The sequence below is a fragment of the Acomys minous genome (genome assembly GCF_964271855.1).
Source record: "Acomys minous genome assembly, chromosome: 13".
In the NCBI taxonomy this organism is placed as follows: Eukaryota; Metazoa; Chordata; class Mammalia; order Rodentia; family Muridae; genus Acomys; species Acomys minous.
The window spans coordinates 105,589,790-105,611,547 of NC_140495.1; the positions used below are offsets into that span (position 1 = coordinate 105,589,790).

Here is a 21,758-nt window from a genome sequence, read left to right on the forward strand (position 1 = left end):
ACAGACAGACAGACAGACACATAGGCAGACAGACAGAGTCACTGTCTCCAATGAATTATTCAAAGATGAGAAGTAATATTCATCCAGAGGAATAGATGCCTCAAGGAAATCCAATCCAGGATGCAAAGGGCTCAACAGTGGATCAACTCTTCACAGGGTGGCCCTCCAGGGGAGCAGTGCTGACCCTGGGGCCTGGGAGAGGGCCCAGCTTCCCTCCCCTTCTTATAACTTGAGAATCCAGAGTCCAGGTGCATGAGAGGACAAGGGGGGCATGTAAGCAGGGTGTATGTAACCATCTCAATCGTGACATGTGGGGGGGGCGGTGCTGGGCTTCCTGGGCAGCCACCATGCCACCCGGAATGTCCCCACTGCCTGTCCTCCAGAAATGAAGACAGGGCATCTTTTTTGGGGGGACAGAGTCCCTCAGGATTTGAGGTCCCTGTGAGCACGCAGCAGCTGTCACTGTTGTGGTGGTCAGGAAGGCATCTGTCTCCACATCGTCACTCTAATTCATGGTCCCCAGCCTGCCCCTTTCTCTAGCTTCTGTACACCTGGTGCCTTCCCTTTGTTCATAAACACACGACACGTGCACGCCCCTGCACTCTGGCACCGTTCTGATGTTTAATGTGCAATTTACAAGGACCCTCGCATCGCATCACACTGTTCAGCCATAGGAAGATACATCTGAGGGAAAACCAGAGTCCGTGGAAACCCTAGTGCAAAACCCAAAGAAAAAAAGTACAGACCCATTTCTGTATAAGAATATATTATTTAAAAGACAGTTTAAAAATAAAAATTCTGTACAGCATCATCAATTCCTGTTTTTATAGCAGTGAACAAAATGATTCTTAGAAAACGTGGTCTGTGGCAGGTCATCAGGGGGGTCGTCTAGGCGCGGCCATCCTTGTGTGGAGGGTTCTGGGAAGCCCCACTAGCTCTGTCCACTTGGAGGCCACAGCTCGGTTGCTTTAACTGGTACAGTCTGCTGGAAAAAAGAGGAAGATGGCATGTTTTTCTCTGTGGGGACTGGAGATGGCACAGCCACAGGACTGAGTGGGAAGTCGAGATGTAATGGAATATATGTGATAAGAAAGCAGAAAGAAAAGCCGGACGTGGTGGCGCACGCCTTTAATCCCAGCACTCGGGAGGCAGAGGCAGGTGATCCCTGTGAGTTCAAGGCTAGCCTGGTCTACAAAGCGAGTCCAGGACAGCCAAGGCTACACAGAGAAACCCTGTCTCAAAAAAAAAAAAAAAAAGAGCAGAAAGATCTGGGCTGGGGAGTGCTAGGAGATAGCACTGTTCTTGTTGAGGACCCAAGTTTGAGTCCCAGCAGCCATATTGCCTGTTATTTCAGCTCCAGGGTATTCAACGCCCTCTTGTGTTCTCTCTGGGCGCCTGCACTCATGTGCACATACCCACACATATATACCTAATTAAAAATAAAATCTTTTTGTTTGTTTGTTTGTTTCTTTCTTTCTTAAAGCAGAAGTAGGACTGGAGGGGTAATTCAGTGGTTAAAAGCACTGGCTGCTCTTCCAGAGGTCCCAGGTTCAATTCCCAGCATCCACATGGCAGCCCACCGCTGTCTGTAACTCCAGTTCCAAGTAATCCAGTGTGTTCTTTTGGCCTTCACAGGCACCAGACATGGTACACAGACACACATGCAGGCAAGCATGCCAGGGCGCGCGCGCGCACACACACACACACACGCACGCACGCACGCACGCACATGCACGCACACACACGCACGCGTGCGCACACAGAGTCAAAGGGAACAAGTGGGTGGGGGAAGGGCAGGAATGGATGAGAAGCGGTAGTGACACATGTGCATGAAGACACGAGGGTGAAAACCATCACTTTGCACACTAATCTAAAACATTCATAAACTATACAAGAATGAGGTTGGGGCTGGAGAGATGGCTCAGTGGTTAAGAACAGTGGCTGCTCTTGCAGAGGGCATTGATTTCTGTTCCCAGTAACCACACAGTGGCTCACGACCAACTGGAATTCCAGTTCCAGGAGATCTGATGGCTTTTTCTGTGGGCTCCAACACACACATGGTGCACATATTCACTCAGGCAAACACACCTACACACAGATAAGATAAACCTAAAGAAAAAAATTAGTCAGTCACACGACACACGTAGACAAAATTAGACAATGCCACTGCCATTTTTTTTCCCCCAGAACATGACCTGCCTTCAAAGTTTATTGGGTGTCTCAGTATGGAACAACTGCTCACGTCCCAGTAACGACACAGTGACCTCGGGCTTACAGATGGAGCTCTGGGCTTCACAGAGGTGGGGACATATGGCTGTCACTTGCAAAGGTTTTACTAAAAGCATGCCTTAGGCTGAAGGCTTTGCTGTTTCCCCTTCAAACTCAGCTTCTCCGGCTCCCACAGCTTACCTGACACACACCTGATGGCCATGTGCTTAGTGGGAGCTTTGCATGCGCTAGCTGTGTGGCTGCACTGAGTGAAGGGCTATGTCAGCAGGTGTCAGGGGACACACTTGTGGTGACAGGGGCAAATGCTTTTTAAAAGCTTCTAATACTCCAGACGCACTCCACAGACTACTCCATTACAAGAGTGGCTAGCATCCTATACCCAGGGTGTGACCCCCCCCCTCCAAATCAGAGCCCGGACTCTAACTAGGATGTGCAGGATTAAAGGCCTGCCTCATCAGAAAGCAGGCTGCACGCTGTGGTTTGACCCTGCTCTCGCCCTATAAGTGAATCAGGCAAATGATGGTTTGTAAGTGTCCCTGGAGTGTTCCACCCTGGCTGCGAGGTTAAAGGTGAAAACACTTGACTGTGATGTTGAGGAGAAAGCTGTGGGAGGCAATTAGGATAGACAAAGGCAGCAGGGTGGACATCCCACGACTGATTTTCTGGTGCTTTGTAAGAAAGGGGGAGGCAGGGCTGGAGAGATGGCTCAGAGGTTTAGAGCACTGGTTGCTTTTCCAGAGGTCCTGAGTTCGGTTCTCAGCAACCACATGGTGGCTCACAACCATCTATAATGAGATCTGGTGCCCATTTCCGACCTGCAGGTGCACATAAATAAATAAATCTAAAAAAAAAAAAAAAAAAAGAAGAAGAAGAAGAGGATGGGGGCACATATGCACACAAAGGCATGCACACACACACACACACACACACACACACACACACACACACACACACATGCATGCACTTTGTCCTCCCCACATATAGAACCCCAGTGCTCACCCACTTAGTGTACACACTGAGCCATCAGTTTGGAGACTGGCCTTCACTGTTTTTCACATCTTTGTTTTCTGTGGTGTTTTCGGTGCTCCCAGATGTCAAGTTCTCCGTCTTCTTCTGTAACTAAGAGAACAGAGGTTAAAGTGAGCCCCTGGAGGCAGTGGGCCAGCTCAAGCAGCCTCTTGTCTGAAAACACTCAGATGCAAAAGATGGCGGCCCACATATAATCCTGGGCAGCAACGTCTGGATCAAGCAAGCCAGCACAGCCCATAGCCCCAGGCCTGGGGATCAAGTTCCTGTGTCACTTGCTCAGCCCTATCACTTAATTTTCTTTTCCTTTCCTTTCCTTTCTCTCTCTCTCTCTCTCTCTCTCTCTCTCTCTCTCTCTCTCTCTCTCCCTCCCTCCCTCTCTCTCTCTCTCTCTCTCTCTCTCTTTCCCAGGCAGGGTTTTTCTATGTTAGCCTTGGCTGTCCTGGACTTGCTTTGTAGACCAGGCTGGCCTCGAACTTACAGCAGTCCACCTGCCTCTGCCTCCCGAGTGCTGCGATTAAAGGCGCGCGCCACCACTGCCCAGCTATCACTTCATTTTCGTGCCTCCCTCTCTAAGGCCAGGATGGAAGCCTGGAGAGGCCTGACATTCGTTCCCACTGGGTAGCAGAATATAGGATTGCAGACTCAGGTCCCCCAGAGCAATGGCTGATGGGATGGCCGTGGTGGCAGAGGCCCCTGCAGCCTTCCTATGGGAATCTAGACTGGGAATGCCCTCTTGCTGTGGCCCTTTGGTGTGTACAGTTTTGCTCTTAGCTTTTTGGATTTTCAGAGCTGTCTTGTGACTTCTTGGCAGGAGAGACCAACCGGGGAGATTGGGATTGCTGGTCTGCACTTTCAGTCAACCCCTATGCATCTACCATATGTCTGTGACACGTCTGGCATTGCAGACGCGGGTGGGGCTGGGGTGCGTGGCAGATGTGGCTGAAGGAGATGTGACCAATACTAGGCCACACCTGGAAAAGAAGACAGAAAAGATGGCTAGAGTCCTGTTAGCGGGGAGCGTGGATGGACGGGTGCAGAGTAGGAAATGTAGCTCGGAGGAGCATCTCAGGTTGGGTGGTGGGGTCATGGTTGCCAAGGAGAAAGTTTTCTGGGTGCATGGATGTTCTGGTAGGAGGAGCAGGGGGGTGAGGTAGGTAAGGCAAGACTGCACCCAGCTGCCACATCAGGCAGGAGGCATGGATTGTGATCCTAGTGCCAGCGTCTCTGGAAGAAAAGATGTTCACACAGGGGCTCCAAGAGAGGTGAACCCCTTACAGGAATCTGTGTTAAGACTATAGTGGCTCCCACCCTCTCCTGAGATCCAGCATCCGCAGTACCCTAAAACCTGCTCATTTCCTGGACCACAAGAGTAGCTGAATTATATGAATAAATTAATAAAAAATATTTTTTTAAAAAAGGGGTAGCCGAGTTGCCCTGTGTGTGCTGTGTCTGAAAGCAGGGATGTGGGCTCTTGCTTTGCTCTTGTGTCCTTTTCAGTGCAGCCCTCACTGAACAGGCATCCTGGCCAGGAAGAGGACATGGGCCAGGGAGGTGCTAAGAGACACTGCAGAGGCTGTGATGCACTGTGGTCCTCCAGGGTCACACAGACAGCAGGCTCTGGGGAAAGCGCTGCCCGCCAGCCATAGTCCCTAGGAAGAGACTTTTAGTGAGCATCTTGTCTAGGCCTCTTGTCTCAGTGAGCTCAGCTCTCCCGTCCTTTGTACTGCCTGCCCGCAGGTCCCTGGCTCGTCCTTTGTACTGCCTGCCCGCAGGTCCCTGGCTCATCCTTTGTACTGCCTGCCCGCAGGTCCTTGGCTCATCTGCCTGCACCCTCTGAGCTGCCTTTACCTCCTTCATGGCATCGTCCAGCTGTTTCAGCTCCTCATAGTGCTCTCGGGACTCCCAGAGTGGCCGCAGCATGGTCTCCTCGACGACAGGGAAGAGCTAGGGAGCAAGAGAGCCCAAGGTCAACCTACCCTTGTTAAGTTGCAGAGAACACTGGAAGAGGGCTGACGGGCTCTTGAGGGGTTACCTGTGAGCCTCAAGGGGTTCACTTTCCAGTGGCCTCCAAACCAGACCTTTAGGGAAATCCAAGGTGATGGGGGTGTGACTCTCTTGGCCAGTTCCGAGTCCTAGAGACCTTAGTACATCCCCATCCTGCCATCTCTGTCCCTTGCTCAGAGTTTCGCCTCCTACTGTTCCTCACAGGGCCTCAGAAAGCCTACTACCTTCTCCTGTCCCTACTCCTTCCGGTAAGACAAGGAGAGGTATGGCCACAGAGGGTCTGATGGTACAGGGGACAGATCTGACAAAATTCCTGGTGGTGAGCCTGGGGATGGGAAGGATGTATAGGTGTCTCTGAGAAACCCAAAGAATGATGGGCAGGAAGTGAGGGTGGGACAAATGGGTGGCAAGGGATGAGTGTGTGTTTGGGAGCCAGGGGGCTGGAAGTGGTGGCCTTGGGTGAGATGCGTAGGCAGCTCTGGGACCCGGAAGGTGGAGGCTGCAGAGGCTGGGTGGTAGAAGGCTAGGATGTGGTGGCGAGAGTGCCCCAGCCCGAGGTCACCAATTCCAGCTGCTCCTTTAAGGCGAGGCCTGGAAGGACAGGTGAGCTAACAGCTGCTATAACTGGCTGGGTCTTAATGCTGGCAGAGAGAGGCAGTGGCAAAGTGGGTACCAAGGGCCTGAGACGCACAGATGGAGGTCTTTGAAGAGCACCGGGGTGTGTGTGTGTGTGGGCGGGGGTGCACTGGACATAGCAGAAAGGAATGGCTGCCAGGCAACCATCACCATGACAGCCGATAATGAAGCTATAGAGGATTCGTGCATGTGCATTTGTGTGTACATGCATATTCCTGAAGCATGCGTGAATGCATGCGTGCACATGTGTGTTTATTGCTGTTCCACTCACCTTAGTCACTGTTTCAAACATTGGGATCAGGACAAACTTGATGAACCCAATTTGGGCTGTCGCTTTGGTGACTTTGTCTCGGTCCATGAATGGGGCCACAGGAAGGCCTTCTGACTTTTCACGGTCACTCTGCAGGGAACACAGTGACAGTGACATTAAAGGCACAAAGGCCCGTGGACACCCGTGCACAGAGCAGCCCTGTCCTTAGAGGAAGAACAGGACATGCTGCCCAGCTGTGATCCTCCCGGCCACACAAAAGCTGTACACCGGTAAGGACACAGAGCCTGCAGGGTAAGGGCTACATATGAGCCGAGGCGAGGTAAAGCAGCAGCCATAGGGACCAAGTCTAGGGCTGAGCATCCATCTCGAGGGCATGACAGGGCAGCTTACAAGGCTAAACTTCACAGCTACTTGCCTGCATCTATCCTACAAACTGCATTGCTTGGCCTCACCTTTTCACAAGCAGCCCTTCCCCTTGGGTCTGGCTTTTTGACTCTTAGCCATTTTTCTTGAGCCTGCTTCTAAAAATGGCTCTATGAGTGCCAATGGGTGGTAGTTTCATCACACTGTTTTTTGTTTGTCTGTCTGTTTGTTTGTTTTCTCTGGTGGCCGCTGTCTCACATGTATAACACAGCCTAATCAAGGCCGGCCCTGGTCTCCTGATCTTCCTGCCTCCTAGCTGCTAGGATTACAAGCACTCCTGGTTCTCAAAACAATGCCAAATGCAGAATGCCACTTGCTCTGTATGTCGAGGCAGACAGTCTTATGGAGGTTGCTGGGGTGTGGGATGGATATGTCCGTCGCCCTGGTCTGCTCTTTCCAATGCAGCACCATCCGCGGAGCCGGAAACAGCGCTCGTGATTTGGTGGCTCAGTATTTCTTACCTGCATAAAATATTCTTCCAGTAAACAGTCCACCCACGGTTCGGCCACCTCCATGGGACGGACCTCATTGGAGATGTCACAGCATTTTATGAGAATCATCTTCAGCTGAAAGACACATGGCATTCAGGGCTATAGCAGGTGTGGCATGTGCATTGCTGCTGTGTGGGTTGACTGGGCTCGCCGTCATAAGTGGGAAAAAGGGACGGAATGGGCAGTGAGGAGAGGGGTGGGGGGGATGCTGGCCATCAGGGACAGAAGTTTTCTTCCTTGAAGGATGCTCTTCCTTCCTTGCTCCCTCTCACACAGTGTGGCTGCACTCTACATTGAGATCTGTGCAGTGTGAATTTCCTCACTCCCCCAGGGAAGGATGGGGACCCATCAGAAACACAAGCGTTTATGATACCAATTGCAGGGGTTGAAGAGATGGCTCAGTGGTTAAGAGCACGGACTGCTCTTTCAGAGGTCCTGGGTTCAATTCCCAGCACCTACATGGCAGCTCACAACTGTCTCTAACTCCAAGATTTGACACCCTCACACAGACATGCATGCAGGCAAAACACCAACACACATAAAATAAAAATAAATAAATTGGCCAGGCAGTGGTGGTGCACACCTTTAATCCCAGCACTTAGGAGGCAGAGACAGGCAGATCTCCGTGAGTTTGAGGCCAGCCTGGTCTACAGAGTAAGTTGCAGGACAGCCAGGGCTACTCAGAGAAACTATGTCTCGAAAATCAATCAATCAATCAGAAAAAAGCATACTAACTGTAAAGTGTCAAGTTAAAAAGTGAGTGAGCACTCTCTCATGTTGAAATCAGAACCTCAGGCTGGCCTTTAGATCTCAAAGCTGGCCTTGAACTCATCTTCCTGCCTCCCAGCTGTGAGGATTACAGGTTATGTGTCAACATGCCTGGTTCTCAAAGCAATGGCCAAGTCAAGAAGATGCAAATTCACGGTCTGCCTACAAGGCCAGCCTGGACAACATAATGAGACTCTTGTCTCAAAGTGCCAAGTAAAAACTGAGCTGGGGACATAACTGAGGAGTACAGTGTCTGCCTAGCTTACACCAAGTCCAGCACCTTTACAAGTGACTGTGGGAAATATAAGAAAAATATATAGAGAGGATGCAATGGTTTAAGAAGCAATGGTTTAAAAGGGGGTATTGAAAAGAGCTTGGGGAGGGGGACTCCCAAGAGGTGAAGAAATGGTGTCAGAGCTCAGTGGCAAAGGCTTTGCAATCCCCTGTTTGAGGACAGTGGGGGTGGGGGAGGTCAGCGGTGCATTGCTTACCTAGGGGTGTGTCCCTCAGGAAGAACCCGGATGATGGAATTAGAAAATTGCACAAAATCATGCAAAAAGGCCCTCAGCTCTGCTCTCCCTTCCTAAACACAGCTTTCCTCTATCAGTCTGTTCCTGTGCCTGGGGCTTCATGCCCTGCAGACATCCCTGTGACTGCAAGGGCCTGTGTAGGTCCATCCACTCCCTCCAGCCTCATGCCACCCCAGAGCAGATGTCTCTTGTAGCATTGTCTTGTGCCCACTGCGCCCTCTTGGCTGCAGTCTCCTGTAAGGATGTACCTCCTCCCAGGCAGGAGGCTAGCCACTCCCCTGGAATCCAGATCAGGACGGTTAAAGGAGTCTGCACAAGTGTTTTTCCTGAGCTAGCTAGAACATCACCCACGCCTGACTGTGGGGGCTGGTGGCCTTGTACTGGGCATGGACATCACTTCATAGTATGGCCTTTTTGCATGAAAGTGGGGTCCAGGGTCTGAGGGTGAACAGACAGGAATGCCTATCTGAGGCACGGGCCCAGATCCACCTGCCTTCCTGACTTTTCCACGTAGGAGAGGGAAGCTGGCCTGGCTGGGTACAGGCCTTGTGTCTGCATAGCGGGGTGAATCAATGCTTCCACTCTTGCTGCTCCTTGGAGGGACAATGGATATTTGCTGTGCAGCCCCACTTCTGGTTCCTGGGCAGCTAAACTTCTTTGTTGCTCTGTATGGGAACTGGCTCCAGCCCAGAGGCAGTGACAAGCTCGGTCTGTTTGGCTTCACGGCAGGGAATTGTCCCAGACTAGACACTGTGGCCTCAGCAGTGGCTGGGTCAGGTCTGTTGATCTGTCTTCAGGCTGCGCCCCGGCCACTTCCACTTCCTTGGCCCAGGAGCATCCAGGCAGAGGCTCGGACTTTGACCTTTTTCTCCCAGTCCTATCTCAGTCCCTCCCCCAGCCTTTGGGGGCCCTGCGGTGACTAAAGGGCAGTCAGTCTGATCCTGTCCCAGGTGAGAAGCAGAGTGAGCCCTTGGCGGCATCTTCTCCCGCGCCTCCTCATCAGTGGGTGGGTAGGCGGAGGTGAGAGAGCAGGTATGTTTTTGGTCTGGCTTCTCGTCCTGTTAAGCCACCTGCACACCCCTTGGCCTTCTGCTTGTCACCCAGCCCTGAAGCTAGCTGTCTTCATGTCACAGATGAAAATCAGGCATGCAGGGTACAGCCTGCTTGCTTCCTTCAGCCATTTCCCATCGTCCTTTGCTTTATTCTCTTGTCTTCCCCCCCCACCCCCCGACCTTAGCAGATCTTGCCGTGGATTCAATCTTTCTGTTCCTGCTTTTGCTTTCTACGCTTTTAGTTACCCAAGAAAATATTCAATAGACAGTTCCAGAAATAAATAGCCCACCAGTTTTAACATCCAAGCCTGTCCTGAGCAACATAGAAAGATCTCACACCATCTTTACCCTACCCAGGATAGGAGTCTTCCCTGTGTTCTTGGTCACGTTGCCTGCCCATTATTTACTGTGTGGTCCTCCTGTTATTCTGTCTTATATTGGCGTAAGGCTCTTCTGTGCCTAATTTTTAAAAAAAAAATATTTTTATTTAATTTTAATTTATGTATGTTGGTATGAGGGTGTCAGATCTTGGAGTTACAGACAGTTGTGAGCTGCCATGTGGGTGCTGGGAATTGAACCCGGGTCCTTTGGAAGAGCAGGCGGTGCTCTTAACTGCTGAGCCATCTCTCCAGCCCCTGTGCCTAATTTGTAAGTTAGACTTTATTGCAGCGGTGTGTGAATAGGAAGAAGCACATTATACACAGAGTTTGGCCTCCCCATGGCGTCAGGCACTCATTGGGGTTTTAAGAAGTATCCCCTAGCTGGGCGTGGTGGCGCACACCTGTAATCCCAGCACTCCGGAGGCAGAGGCAGGTGGATCCCTGTGAGTTCGAGGCCAGCCTGGTCTACAAAGTGAGTCCAGGACGGCCAAGGCTACACAGAGAAACCCTGTCTAGAAAAAAAAAAAGTATCCGCTAAGGACAAGAAAACAACTGTGCTTCTCTTTTTTCGTTGGAAAGGGGGTGCTCTTGGAGGCCCTGACTTGGGGGGAAGACGCGTCCTCTCATAGTTCAGGTGTTAGTCACAAGGGCCCTTCCTTCTTAGCATCCTGTCTGCTCCCTGGGATTCAGCCTTTTGGAGTAATGGCCCCCAAAAGCTCAGGATCATGGGATGGAAGCTACAAGTTCATCCTGACTTAAGAAAGGCATCCTCATTTGCTGTCAATCAATACTTCAGGAAGGGCAAAGTGGTGTTACTGGCTTGAAAGGCATTTATATTTATTTTATGTGCATGAGTGTTTTGTCTGCATGTATGTATGTATGTGTACTATGTGTGTGCAGTGCCCACAGAGGCCAGAAGAGGGCATCAGATTCCCCCGGATCTGGAATTACATGTGGTTGTGAGTTGCCGTGGGGGTGCTGGGAACTGAACCCAGGTCCTGTGCAAGAGCTCAAGAGCTCTTAACCGCCAAGCCACCTCTCCATCCCCATGGTATTAGTTTAAAAGAGATAAACAGCTTTAAGAAAGACTATGGTGCATGTCTCTAGAGCAAGGCACAGAACAATTAATCTCTGAATGACGGGTTATTAATTGTTAATTATTTTGTTAGTACATTTTGCACACTGTGGACTTAATTATTTTTGAGACAGGGTCTTACCCTATAATCCAGGATGGCTAGGAACTCACTATAAGTAGCCCAGGTGATGAGTCTAAAGCTTTTGTAATCCTCCTGCCTCAGCCTCTCCAGTACTGGGGATTGCAGGGATGAACCAGTGTGCTGGCTTTGCATTTTGCTTTTTGGAAGGGACAGAGGAGCTGTGACACCGCAATATAGTCACACCAGCTCTCCATGGCCAGGTGAGACACCCCGGGCTCCTTGGTTTCCCACCGGGCTACGGCTTAGTTTCCAAAGACACAACCTACCAGGGTCAGGTGCTCCTCGTTGCTGTAATCAAAATTCTCCATTTTCTCTTTGAAGGAATCCATAATCTCAGCATGCCTCGCCATGTCGGTGGCCAAGATCAGCGTGATCATCCCCTGAATGGAAAGAGGACTTGGTGTCAGCGCATAGCAGAACCACAGTGACAGCTCCTCACACTGTGCTCCGAGCTCCTGTGTGACCATCGCCCACTGGTGTGCTCTGTCTGTCCCCGTGCCATGTCCCTGGGCTACAGATCACAGGCTGACACATGAGTCGTCATGCTGACTTGTGAAACAGCAGGTTTTAGCCAAGCCACCTAGATTTAATCACCAAGTTTGCCATCAGCCCTGCTCAGAGCTTGTTGCCTGGAAACAATAATGGAGTTTCTAAGCCAAGTTTCCTACTGTCTCATCTGTGTGACGCATATAGATTGATTATCTAAGTCAGAACGCACTTGATGACATTCCCACTATTAAGTCTGTAAATGAAGAATCAATGGGCTTCTAATCTATAGCTATGCTGTGCTCTGACCATGGTTGATGCCCTCCTAAACTTGGGCTGAAATCTGGTCCCTCCAGTGACTATGTTAAGAAGAGGGGGTCCTTGGGCTGGAGAGATGGCCCAGCGGTTAAGAGCGCTGCCTGCTCTTCCAAAGGTCCTGAGTTCAAGTCCCAGCAACCACATGGTGGTTCACAACCATCTATAATGTGATCTGATGCCCTCTTCTGGCCTACAGGCATACACCCAGGCAGAACACTGTATACATAATAAATAAATAAATAAATAAATAAATAAATAAATAAACCTTAAAAAAAGAGAGAAAGAAATGGCGTCCTTAAGGAGTATATGGGTTCTGCCCTCATGACATAATTCAAATCCTCCCCCAACCCACCTGGTCCTGGGTTAAGTCCACAGGGAGTGAACTCTCACTCTTGCCCTTTAACCTTTGGCCCACATCCCTCACTAGATGCAGAGCAGATGCAGATGCCACACTCTTAGACCTCCCAGGCTCCGGGACTATGAGTGAACACAAACCTCTTCCTAAATTACCCGGTCTGCAGTATTTTACTATAGCAGCTGAAACTAGACTAAGGCAGTTACTTTGTTAACTAAAAAAGTGGTGCAGGAAAAGCAGCACAATTGGAAACTGTAACCATGGACCCATTCCTTCATTTCTCCTTCTGTCCATCTAGCCTTCCTGGCATCTACTGTATTCTACTTATCTATATGTCGTCCTAGTTGCTACACATCCCTCCATTAATCCATCTGCACTCAGCCCATCCATCCTTCTATCTGTCCATCCACCCACCCATCCACCATCAATCACTCCAGTCATCCCTCCCATCTAACCATCCATCTGCCACCTACCCGTCCATCGTGTATCTGTTCCATCCATCATCCATCCATCCATCCATCATCCATCCTGTCTCCACCTCTCATCTCCCTGGTAGCTGTGCACTGTGGTTCTAGATGCTAGCAATACTGCGCCTAGCTGTGATGTGGGTTCTGGGGATCTGAGCTCAGGTTGCCTGGCTTGTGTGGCAAGTACTTTACTTACCGAACCATCTCCCTATCCTGTAATAAAATATTTAAAAAAAAAAAACCTGAATCCATGATAAATAAAAAGAAAAGGTCTTATTTTAAAACTCATAAAGTTCTGGGGGTAGGGCAGGGCTGGCTGTCCCCTGCTGTCCCCATGGTGGCCAGCATGAAGAAGATTTTGTTTGGAGGGATGCATTGTCCCCTCATCCATTTAGATGACTGCCTTTCTCTTCTGGGGTGCTGCCTGATGTTCCTTGCTGGGGGAAGCCACACACTAAGGGAAGCTCCATCAGGCTGTCTGGGCAGTCACTGGGTGGCACTGGCCTGTGTGGCCACCTCCCACGGCCTCTAGCCACTTCAGAGAAGGCTGGGTGTGGTTGTCATAACAACCTATGGCACACACAGATAGGGCAGAGCTGCAAACAGGAAAGAAAGGGCAGGAGAGGGCTCTACCGGCGGTCAGTGATCCGGTATTGACTGTCGCGAAGTACACTTGACATTGAACTTCTCGGGGAACAGATGAACGAGGAGATAGTGGTTTATGAGGCGGCTGCTCTTTGACAAAGCCAAGCTTATAGGTTCCCCAGAAGGCAGATGAACCTTCCCCTGCCTCACCTCAACTGTGTGGGGAAGGAGGCCAGCTGAGACTCAAAGGGCAGGATCCCTCAAGGGATGGCAGCGGGTGACTCTCAGAGAACTGGAGATGCTCCTTATGTACATGGCCGGGGTGGCCTCACCCAGGGCTGCCACCTTTGGGGATATCGTCCCTTAGAGTTCTGGGGGCTAGAAGGCCAAGAGGAAGGTGCCAGCATGTTCATGCCCTCCCCCCCCTCCCCACCCCCCGCAACGTTCGAGAGAAGGTGCTTTCCTGCCCATTGTACCTTCTGGTAGCCCATGACCTGGCTTTGTCCATACCAATATCGGCCTCTATTGTCCCATGGCCTTTTGCTGTGTTCATGTCTCTTTGTCCTCTGCCCTTCATAAGGACACTTGTCATTGGTTTAGAGCCCAATCCATAGTGGCACCTGGAGATCCTAGTTAAACAGGTATGCTAAGACCCCCACCTCCTTTTTTTTTTCTTTTCCAAATAAGGTCTCGTTCACAGGTTCTTGAGGGTCAGCTACTATCGAGCCCCTGCATTTTGGACAGGAGTCACTCTGGGTCCTTCCATTCCCTGTAAATAGCACCAGTGGTCTCATTCGGTTACAGTTCAGACAAGGCCATTTGCGCGGGAGGGCGGTGTTTTAGGGAACTAGATGTGTTTGTCTCGGGGCAGCAGTGTCTAGCAGGATAATCAGCTAGGACAGGTCATGGTGGAGATGAATGGCCAAGCCCTAGGCGGTGGGCGACAGTAACTGAAGGTACATGGCAGACATCAGCTCTACCAGGTTGCATGCAACCTAGGCGCCTATGGCGGCAGCAGTGAGGGGGGGGATGAGTGGGGGGGGGCGCTGTACCATAGCCTCGGGCCAGTTGCTTCCCTTTCTTTTCTGACTGCTCAGACATAGGAATCATCTCAATGGGAGCAGTTAGGGTTGTATTAGTGGCTGTGACATACAGGTAACATTAGGCATACATGGCAAAAGCCCATCTTCTGGTGGACTTCTGGGCCCTGGAGGAGGTGGGTAAAGAGGGCTGGCTTCAGGGTCCTTGATCAGTACTGCTGTCACAAAGAGCCTCTGGAGAGTGGGGCTCCGCTTTGACCCTACAAAGCTCTGACCCCACACACCTGCCTGATCTGCCTGAAGCTCTCGGGCGGCACGCTGGCGAAGATGTTGCACTCGGGTCTCGCCAGGATCTGGAAGGCGATGGCGCAGTGGTGGTTCTCCAGCGGTGAGATGTCATTGTAGCGCACAGCCAGTTCTGTGCGGGCGTTGATCTGGTATCTAGGGTGTGTGGAGAGAGCAGGGGGCTCAGGCGACCTGCCACCGGCATCTGTGTGCCACGGTGGACATGGTGCCTGTGGAGGTTGGAGGGAAGCGCTGAGGGCTAGTGACCGGATGCTGTGTGCTCACACCAGAAACGTGCTTCAGCTGAGTCCCTGACTCTCGTGCTCCTAGAAGTTGATATCCTGTGCCTTTAGGTCCAACCTGTGACCTCAGCTCTCTCCCTGGGTGAGGCCTTAAAGGCATCAGGGTTCTAAAAACTTTCAGGTTTTCCGTATATGCAAAGACAGGGTTTGGGAAAGAGGAAACAGGTTTGTTTTCTCATTCTCTCTCTCATATATATATAAAAAATATATAAAATATGTGGTATATATTATATGTAAAATATATTTTACATATAATATATATGTTATATATATATATAACAGGATCTCATCCTATAGCCCAGGTTGGTCTGGAATTTGTGGTCTTCTTGCCTCCCTCAGCCTCCAAGAGCTGGGGTTACAGAAGAGCTCCTCTGGGCTATTCTAAGGGCCGACTTTTGTGGTCAATGATAAAATGAAGAACTCTTTGCCAGTCTCTCGTTGGTAGCTCTGGTGACCACTGGATGTACAGAAAGGCAATGGATGAGTTCTTGGGTCAGCCCCTGAGGAGTGCTCACGGCCACATCTGGCATCTCTTCTGTCTCGACCAGCCTCTGAGGAATATACACTGCTAGACCTGGGACCCACTCTGTCCTCACAAGTGGTAGCATGACCCCAAGTGCATTTGATGTCACCGCACAGCCACAAAGGTGCATTAGAAAGCCCCATGTGTCACTGAATACAAGCTCACACCATGAGTGTGGACTGTCAGTTCCACAGTGTAGCATTTCTGCCCAATGGAGACAAGAAGGGCTTAATGTCCCGAGATCTGGGCCCACCCTCTTGGCCCCATGACATGCACTCCTTCAGCCTTGCCCTCACTCACTCTGGCCCCCCTTGTCATCCTCTGCCTGTGTCTTTGGAAGTAAGTCTGAGGAGGACGCTTCCTGGCAGAGAATACTGTGGAGGCCTGTTGGCCTCACCGTGGGGAGGGGACAGGCTGTTACTGCCATACACTTCCAGAGCCTGGGGCTGACACAACGGGATGATCATGGCTGCCCATAGAGTTTGGTGGCCTTGGAGTTTCCATCCCAGGGGAGGCCCAGGGTCCTAGACAAAGTCCAAAAGCTGGAAACTGCATCCTTCAGGGCTAGGGTGGGGTGGAGGAGGGTATCTAGGTTGGCAGCCCCACCTGGGAGCTGCTGAAGGGTTCCCCCCGAGAGGAGTACTTTTCAAAGGAGAAACAAGAAAGAAATCCCAAACGTACGTGTTGTTGTACCCTGGGTGGTCCAGGTCATGGCAGATGGCTGCGGTCATCAGGACCAAGATGTCCATCTGGGAAAACTTCTCCTGGATTAGGTGAGAGTCAGGTGGTCTGTCCTCATGGGAGGGCAGGAGGGGGTGGGGACAGACTGGGCTGCAGTGACAGGGGAGGGACACAGTCCCCCTGGGCTGGGGTAGAGGAGGGCACAGCCACTTGGCAGGGTTAGGGACAGAGGGTAAGGGGGCTGGCAGGACCCACCTGGAGGCCACAGAGCCAGACCATGCTGTACATCATCTGCGTCACACAGAAGCAATGCCGGAAGTTGTGGAAAGGGTTGTTCCGGTAATTGTCATGCACACAGAGCTGTGGGGAGGAAAAGGTGAGTCGCTTGCGCTCAGTGGCCCCTGCTCCTAGAAGGCTCCCAGGGCTTTGCAGCCTCAGGCTCAAGGCATCAGGTGCTCCCAAGTTGACTAAAACAGGACGATGTGGTCCTGCAATGCCCCACTACTCTATCGTCTGGGAGCAAGGTCTAAGGTATCTGCTGAGCCACACTGGAGTTGGGGGCGGGGCAGGGAGCACTCCCTGAGCTCAGGGATCTAGGTTCTAGGGCTTATGGGACAATTAACAGGATTTCAGTTTTTTGATTTGCAGCAACATTCTATGCCTTAGAAAAAGGTCTGCTCCTAAGCACCCCACTATGCCTACACCCATCACCATATAGCCGTCCACACCATGCATACCCCAGATGCATGGACTCTTCGTAAAATCCCAGAGACACTCTCCCACCCACACAGTCTCAGAGACATGCACTCCCACAGACAATCACACACACTCTCACATTCATGCTCCCAGAGACACACATGCACACGCATACATTTATATACTCATAGACATAATCCCACATACGCATACGATCTCCTCACCCACACACACCCAGACACCACATGACACCCCACACACCCCTGCTTTAGTGGGGTGCCTTGTGGATGTCTCCCTGATTGCTGTACTATTTCCTTGCTCCTCTGTGGGCATGGGAGGACAGATGGGACAAATGACCTCACAGAACCTTCTTGGTACTGACACCCACTCTATAAGAGCCCACTGTTACCAGGATATGCAGGACAGTTCACTCCAGTGTGACGGGGAGGAAGTGACAGACCCGAGCGTGAGCTCACCACTTACCAGCCACCTGCGGAGTGTGATGGGGTTGATGTTGAATTCCCTGACCAGACCGAGGTCATGGTACATATGTTCTAAGCAGCTCAGCATCTGTGGGAATAGGGCCAGGGGTAAGGGGCCAGGGGTCAGAGGTCAGGGGTCAGAGGCAGCAGGTAGACCAGCTGCCCCTCTTTCTCATGTACCATCCAGGACAGTGCCACTGGGGTTGACTTGGGAAGGTGAGTTTTGCCTCTGGATGGGAGGGGCCAATTGTGGGATCACCCAGATGGGCTGTGGGCCTGTGACAGCCTGCAGGTCTCCTGGGAGTGAAGTGTCAAGCTCAGAAGCCCATGAACGCATCCTAGGTAAGACAGCAACCCTGGGCTGGGTGACACGACTTCAGAGCGTGACACCAAGATGACCACAAGCCAGCAGAGGGCTAACAGTTAGGAGAGAATTCATCTACCATACACCCAGGAAGGGGTGTCGCTGAGGGCCACTCCTTGCTTGCTCAAGGCTGGAGTTGGGAAGGGCTTTGAGGAGCTGAAGTCTGATCCTCTTACTGGGACCTGATTTGCCTCCTAATGTCTCAATCTTGGTCTGGAGGGTGGAGCGCCTATCTGAGCAAATCTTATTCCCAGGAATTCTGTCCGTCTGTGGACACTTGGTGGAGGGCGAGACAGACGTGATGTTTAATTCTGCTGTCACTTTGCAGGTCTCTTCAGACATCTCCGAGAGTTTTGACACTAAGCCAGCGAGGAACAGGAAAGGCGTCTGTAACTAAGAGGCTGGATAGAGTGGCTTTGCTTCTGGGGGGTGGGGGGTGGGGTGGGGTGGAGGAAGCAGGTCTCAGGGAGACAGGAGATCTGTAATACAGAGCTGAGTGAGCCAGCCCAGTGGGCACATGGCATGACCCCAGCAGAGAGCATTTCCCGCTAGCCACACATCCAGTCCTGGGCACCAGTGTCCCAGCACCTGCACAGGGCAGCAGCTGTTAGTGCTATAGCCTGACCTGTTTCCCCTGCGTCTGTGCACTGATGGGCTAAATCATGTAAGAGACCGGATTGTGTCCCATGAACATAGTACGTTGAGGATCCACTGTGGCCCTCCCCCTAATGTGACCATATTGGGGATAGGTTTTTACAGAGGTTAACTAAGATACATGTGGTCATTGGGAGGGGTCCAAATCAATCCGACCAGACTCTGTAGGGACAGATCAGAACACGGAACACATAGAGATGACTGAGAGAAGATGCTAAGGGGCGAGGTCAGGAATGACCAGCCCAAGACACCTTGAACTTTGACCTCTGGCTCTAGGACACTGAGACAGTAACACACTGCTGTTGTTGAAGCCATCCAGTCTCTGGCGGTTTGACACGGCTGACTGCCGAAAGGAGTGTGGGCCTGCCACTGAGCTCTATTCTTTTGTTGTTGTTGTTGCTATGTAATATGTATGGGCTGGGAATGTTACAGTTAAGGTGATGTTTTGTCCAGAGCTATCAGCAACCCCCCACCCCCTACCCCCGACATCATCCTGGATGCCAGCCCTCAGCACCCTGGAGCTACAGCCCCAAATCATTGTTTTCTGCCCCAGAGGCCCAAACAGTGTTCAAAGCAACCCTGGAGAGATGAAATATTTGCTGTGAAATCAGAGCTGAAAGACGCAGAGGGCTGCCAGACGGAACCATCTGCTGCCACTTCTGTGACTGATAGACCTGGTGGCTTTGAAACAGTAGTGATGGTCTGTTCCTGTGACTGTCCTCAACTCCAGCTGAGTGAGTGAGTGACCGGGAGGTTCCTGGATATGACGATGAGCACTGATCAAGAGGGGTCAGGACTTTCAGAGTGACAGTGGGTGGTCCTTCGGTGTGGCAGAGCAGCCACTTTAACCTCTGCACCCTCAGAACGGAGCCAATGGGTCAGAGGGACCAGAACACCATGAAATCACATCCAGGGGCAGGTCTGAGAAGGGCAGGACACTGGGTAGAGCTGTGGGTTGATGTCATTGCATCCATTGGAAAAGAGGTGAGCCCCAACAGGGCCCCGATGCCTTGCCAATTCAGGGCTGGTCCTCAGTGAATCTTCAGTTATGCATATTTTTTGTCCATATTTGAATCAGGCAGAGGCCAAGGCTCTTGACATAGGGCATTTCTGGCTTACCACCTAAGGGCAGCAAAAAACTTCCAGAAGCATCCTGTTTGTCTCCTTGGCCAAAGCTATGGGTAGTGGAGGATGTTACATCACTAGGTCCAGCTGTAAGAGTGACTCACCATACCTACTTGCCAGTTAGAGGGCAGCTATGAATACAGTTTGCAAAGTGAGGGCAGAAGGGCTGCAGATTCGAATCTTGTCCTCACCATGTACAGCATGCTCTTTAGTCCCTGAGCATCTCCCCAGCCTGGTCTCTGTTTTTCTGGCTAACATCTTCTTCCTCCTCCTCCTCCTCCTCCTCCTCTTCTTTTGTTTTTTTGAGACAGGGTTTCTATGTGTAGCCCTGGCTGTCCTGAACTCACTTTGTAGACCAGGCTGGCCTCCAACTCACAGTGATCCACTAGCCTCTGCCTCCAGAGTGCTGGAATTAAAGGTGTATGCCACTATGCCCGGCAAAAACCTTCTTCTTCTTCTTCTTCTTCTTCTTCTTCTTCTTCTTCTTCTTCTTCTTCTTCTTCTTCTTCCTCCTCCTCCTCCTCCTCCTCCTCCTCCTCCTCCTCCTCTTCTTCTTCTTCTGTTTTTCAAGACAGCATTAAAGACCTTCTTCTTATGCTGGGCAAGCACATGCCAGAAGAAGTTTATTTGGGAAATTTGGGGACCCTCTAGTCTAAAGGCACAAAATCCCATTTGCTATGACTGACCTTGTCAAAGGCAGCAGGGAGCATGGTGCAGGAAGCACGGGGCATTTTTGCCTATTTCCATGCATCTGTGCTTTGGAAAAGCCAGAGGGGCCCTTAGGTTTTGGTGACTTACTCTTTCAGTTTCCATGTTGGTATTTCTTAGGGAATGAGAAATTCTGAAGGAATATTCTCCTGTCAAAAGCAACTCCTATCTCCATGAACCTCACATATTCACTATTTTGTGTCCAGCTGCCTGGGGGCTTCTGCTGGTGACTCTTCCCATGTCTCATCGGGAGGCCTGGTTCTGTGGGAAATGGCTGTTTCAAGCAGTGACTATATGTCTCTGCATGGCTCCATCTTCCTGCATCTCCTGCAGATGTGGGTCAGCCTGGGGTCAGCTGGTTGCCCAGGGGCGCTGGGTATCATCAGCAGGCCAAGAGCTGATATTTCTTTTCTTTGGGGCAGCCCCTTTGCGCTTGGACTTTGTCTCCTGTATCCCTTTGAATTAAAATCTAGAGATTTTCATTCAGAGGAGTTTTAAGTTTAAAACAAACAAACAAATGACAGGAGAAAACTCACAGGAGGAAAAGCTTGGGCACAAGCTCCCATTCAGGATTTGCAGTCCTGAGCAGGTGTCCCCAGAGACCAGGGAACCTGGATATCCCCTCACCTACCTCGTTGGGCTCCCAAAGCCAGACATCAAAAGTGGGTTTCCGTAGGGCTTCAATGGTCTCGGGGGAGAGCAGGTACTAGAAAGAACGGGAGTGCTGTGTTAGCCAGACAGCGAGGCTTCTGTGAGTGACAGAGACCGTGGCTCAGCGTCCTTGTGAACATATTTCTCCATCTTCCGGTCCCCATTACAGACACTGTATACAGACCCAAGCCTGCCTTTCTCTGGAAACTGTCAATGGACTCCCATCTGTGGTGGCCTGAGCTAGAGCACAAGGGGCTTCTTAGGGACGTTCGAGCGATAAGAAATACTCCCTATATTTATCATGACGGTAATTTCATGACTACATTTGTCAAAACTCACTGTGCTCAGATTCTAAGAAGAGGAGCTCAATCTGATTTCAACAGTAAAAAGCTATCTAGAGTGAAGAGAAGGGAAGATAAGCCACTGGGTGTATGTTCAACCCCTGCTGAGAAGCTCCCTTGCTGGGACCCACGCCCGGAACCAGCCATGAGCTAAGCCACACACTGGCTGATGAAGGCCTTGGCCCAGGGTTGGCTCCACTGAGCTCTAAGGTTTAAGGTGATGTGTCAGAATCAAGGCATGAGGCAGCAAGCAGTTAGGGCTGCCATTCGGGTTGGCCTTGTTCATTTTCTTAAGAAGGGACTGGTGTGGAGGCCAGCTCAGTTTGTTCCAGGTCTGGGCTGTGTAATCTCTGGACAGGATTGCAAAGGATGTGGGCCATATTGATCTCCTGGGTGATAAAAGCTGAGTGTATGGCTTGGACCCACGTGGAGCAAATCACTGACTAGTGGGCACTCGGGCCTATGGGGGCTTCCAGAAGGACCTGTGGGTGGCCTGCCTAACCTCAGAGTAACAGTGTGAGCCAGGGTTTAAGCAGAGGCCACCACTGAGGAGGTGACGTATGCGACTAAAACAACTTAACAACAGCTAGTTGACTAAAGGCTTGGCTGCTTTCAAAACTCAGAACTTTTGTATGCAAAAGCTTTTCATAAAAACACCGTTCAGG

At 51.1% G+C, this 21,758-nt stretch overlaps 1 protein-coding gene and 1 long non-coding RNA gene across 5 annotated transcripts in view; one reads left to right on the forward strand and one right to left on the reverse strand.

The window, feature by feature from the left end:
- Positions 1–599: 599 nt before the first annotated feature.
- The window catches only part of PDE9A (phosphodiesterase 9A), an 89,230-nt gene continuing 68,071 nt past the window's right edge, over positions 600–21,758 (reverse strand). The window contains exons 9-19 of one of the 4 annotated variants that reach the window (XM_084753703.1): positions 20,733–20,807; positions 17,252–17,338; positions 16,328–16,432; positions 16,073–16,155; positions 14,566–14,722; positions 11,297–11,410; positions 7,054–7,158; positions 6,170–6,298; positions 5,107–5,202; positions 3,229–3,342; positions 600–982 (exon numbers count right to left, since the gene is read on the reverse strand). In XM_084753703.1, coding sequence (XP_084609829.1) covers positions 3,253–3,342; positions 5,107–5,202; positions 6,170–6,298; positions 7,054–7,158; positions 11,297–11,410; positions 14,566–14,722; positions 16,073–16,155; positions 16,328–16,432; positions 17,252–17,338; positions 20,733–20,807 — 1,041 coding nt within the window. In that variant the 3' untranslated portion in view covers positions 600–982; positions 3,229–3,252. Of the gene's footprint in view, positions 986–3,228; positions 3,349–5,106; positions 5,203–6,169; positions 6,299–7,053; positions 7,159–11,296; positions 11,411–14,565; positions 14,723–16,072; positions 16,156–16,327; positions 16,433–17,251; positions 17,339–20,732; positions 20,808–21,758 lie in introns of all 4 variants that reach the window. The other 3 variants (XM_084753702.1, XM_084753700.1, XM_084753701.1) reach the window with 3 other exon arrangements.
- Positions 7,177–13,650, forward strand: LOC311581460. The gene is made up of 3 exons (XR_014773777.1): positions 7,177–9,413; positions 11,112–11,230; positions 11,352–13,650. It is a non-coding gene; the product is annotated as an uncharacterized lncRNA (long non-coding RNA).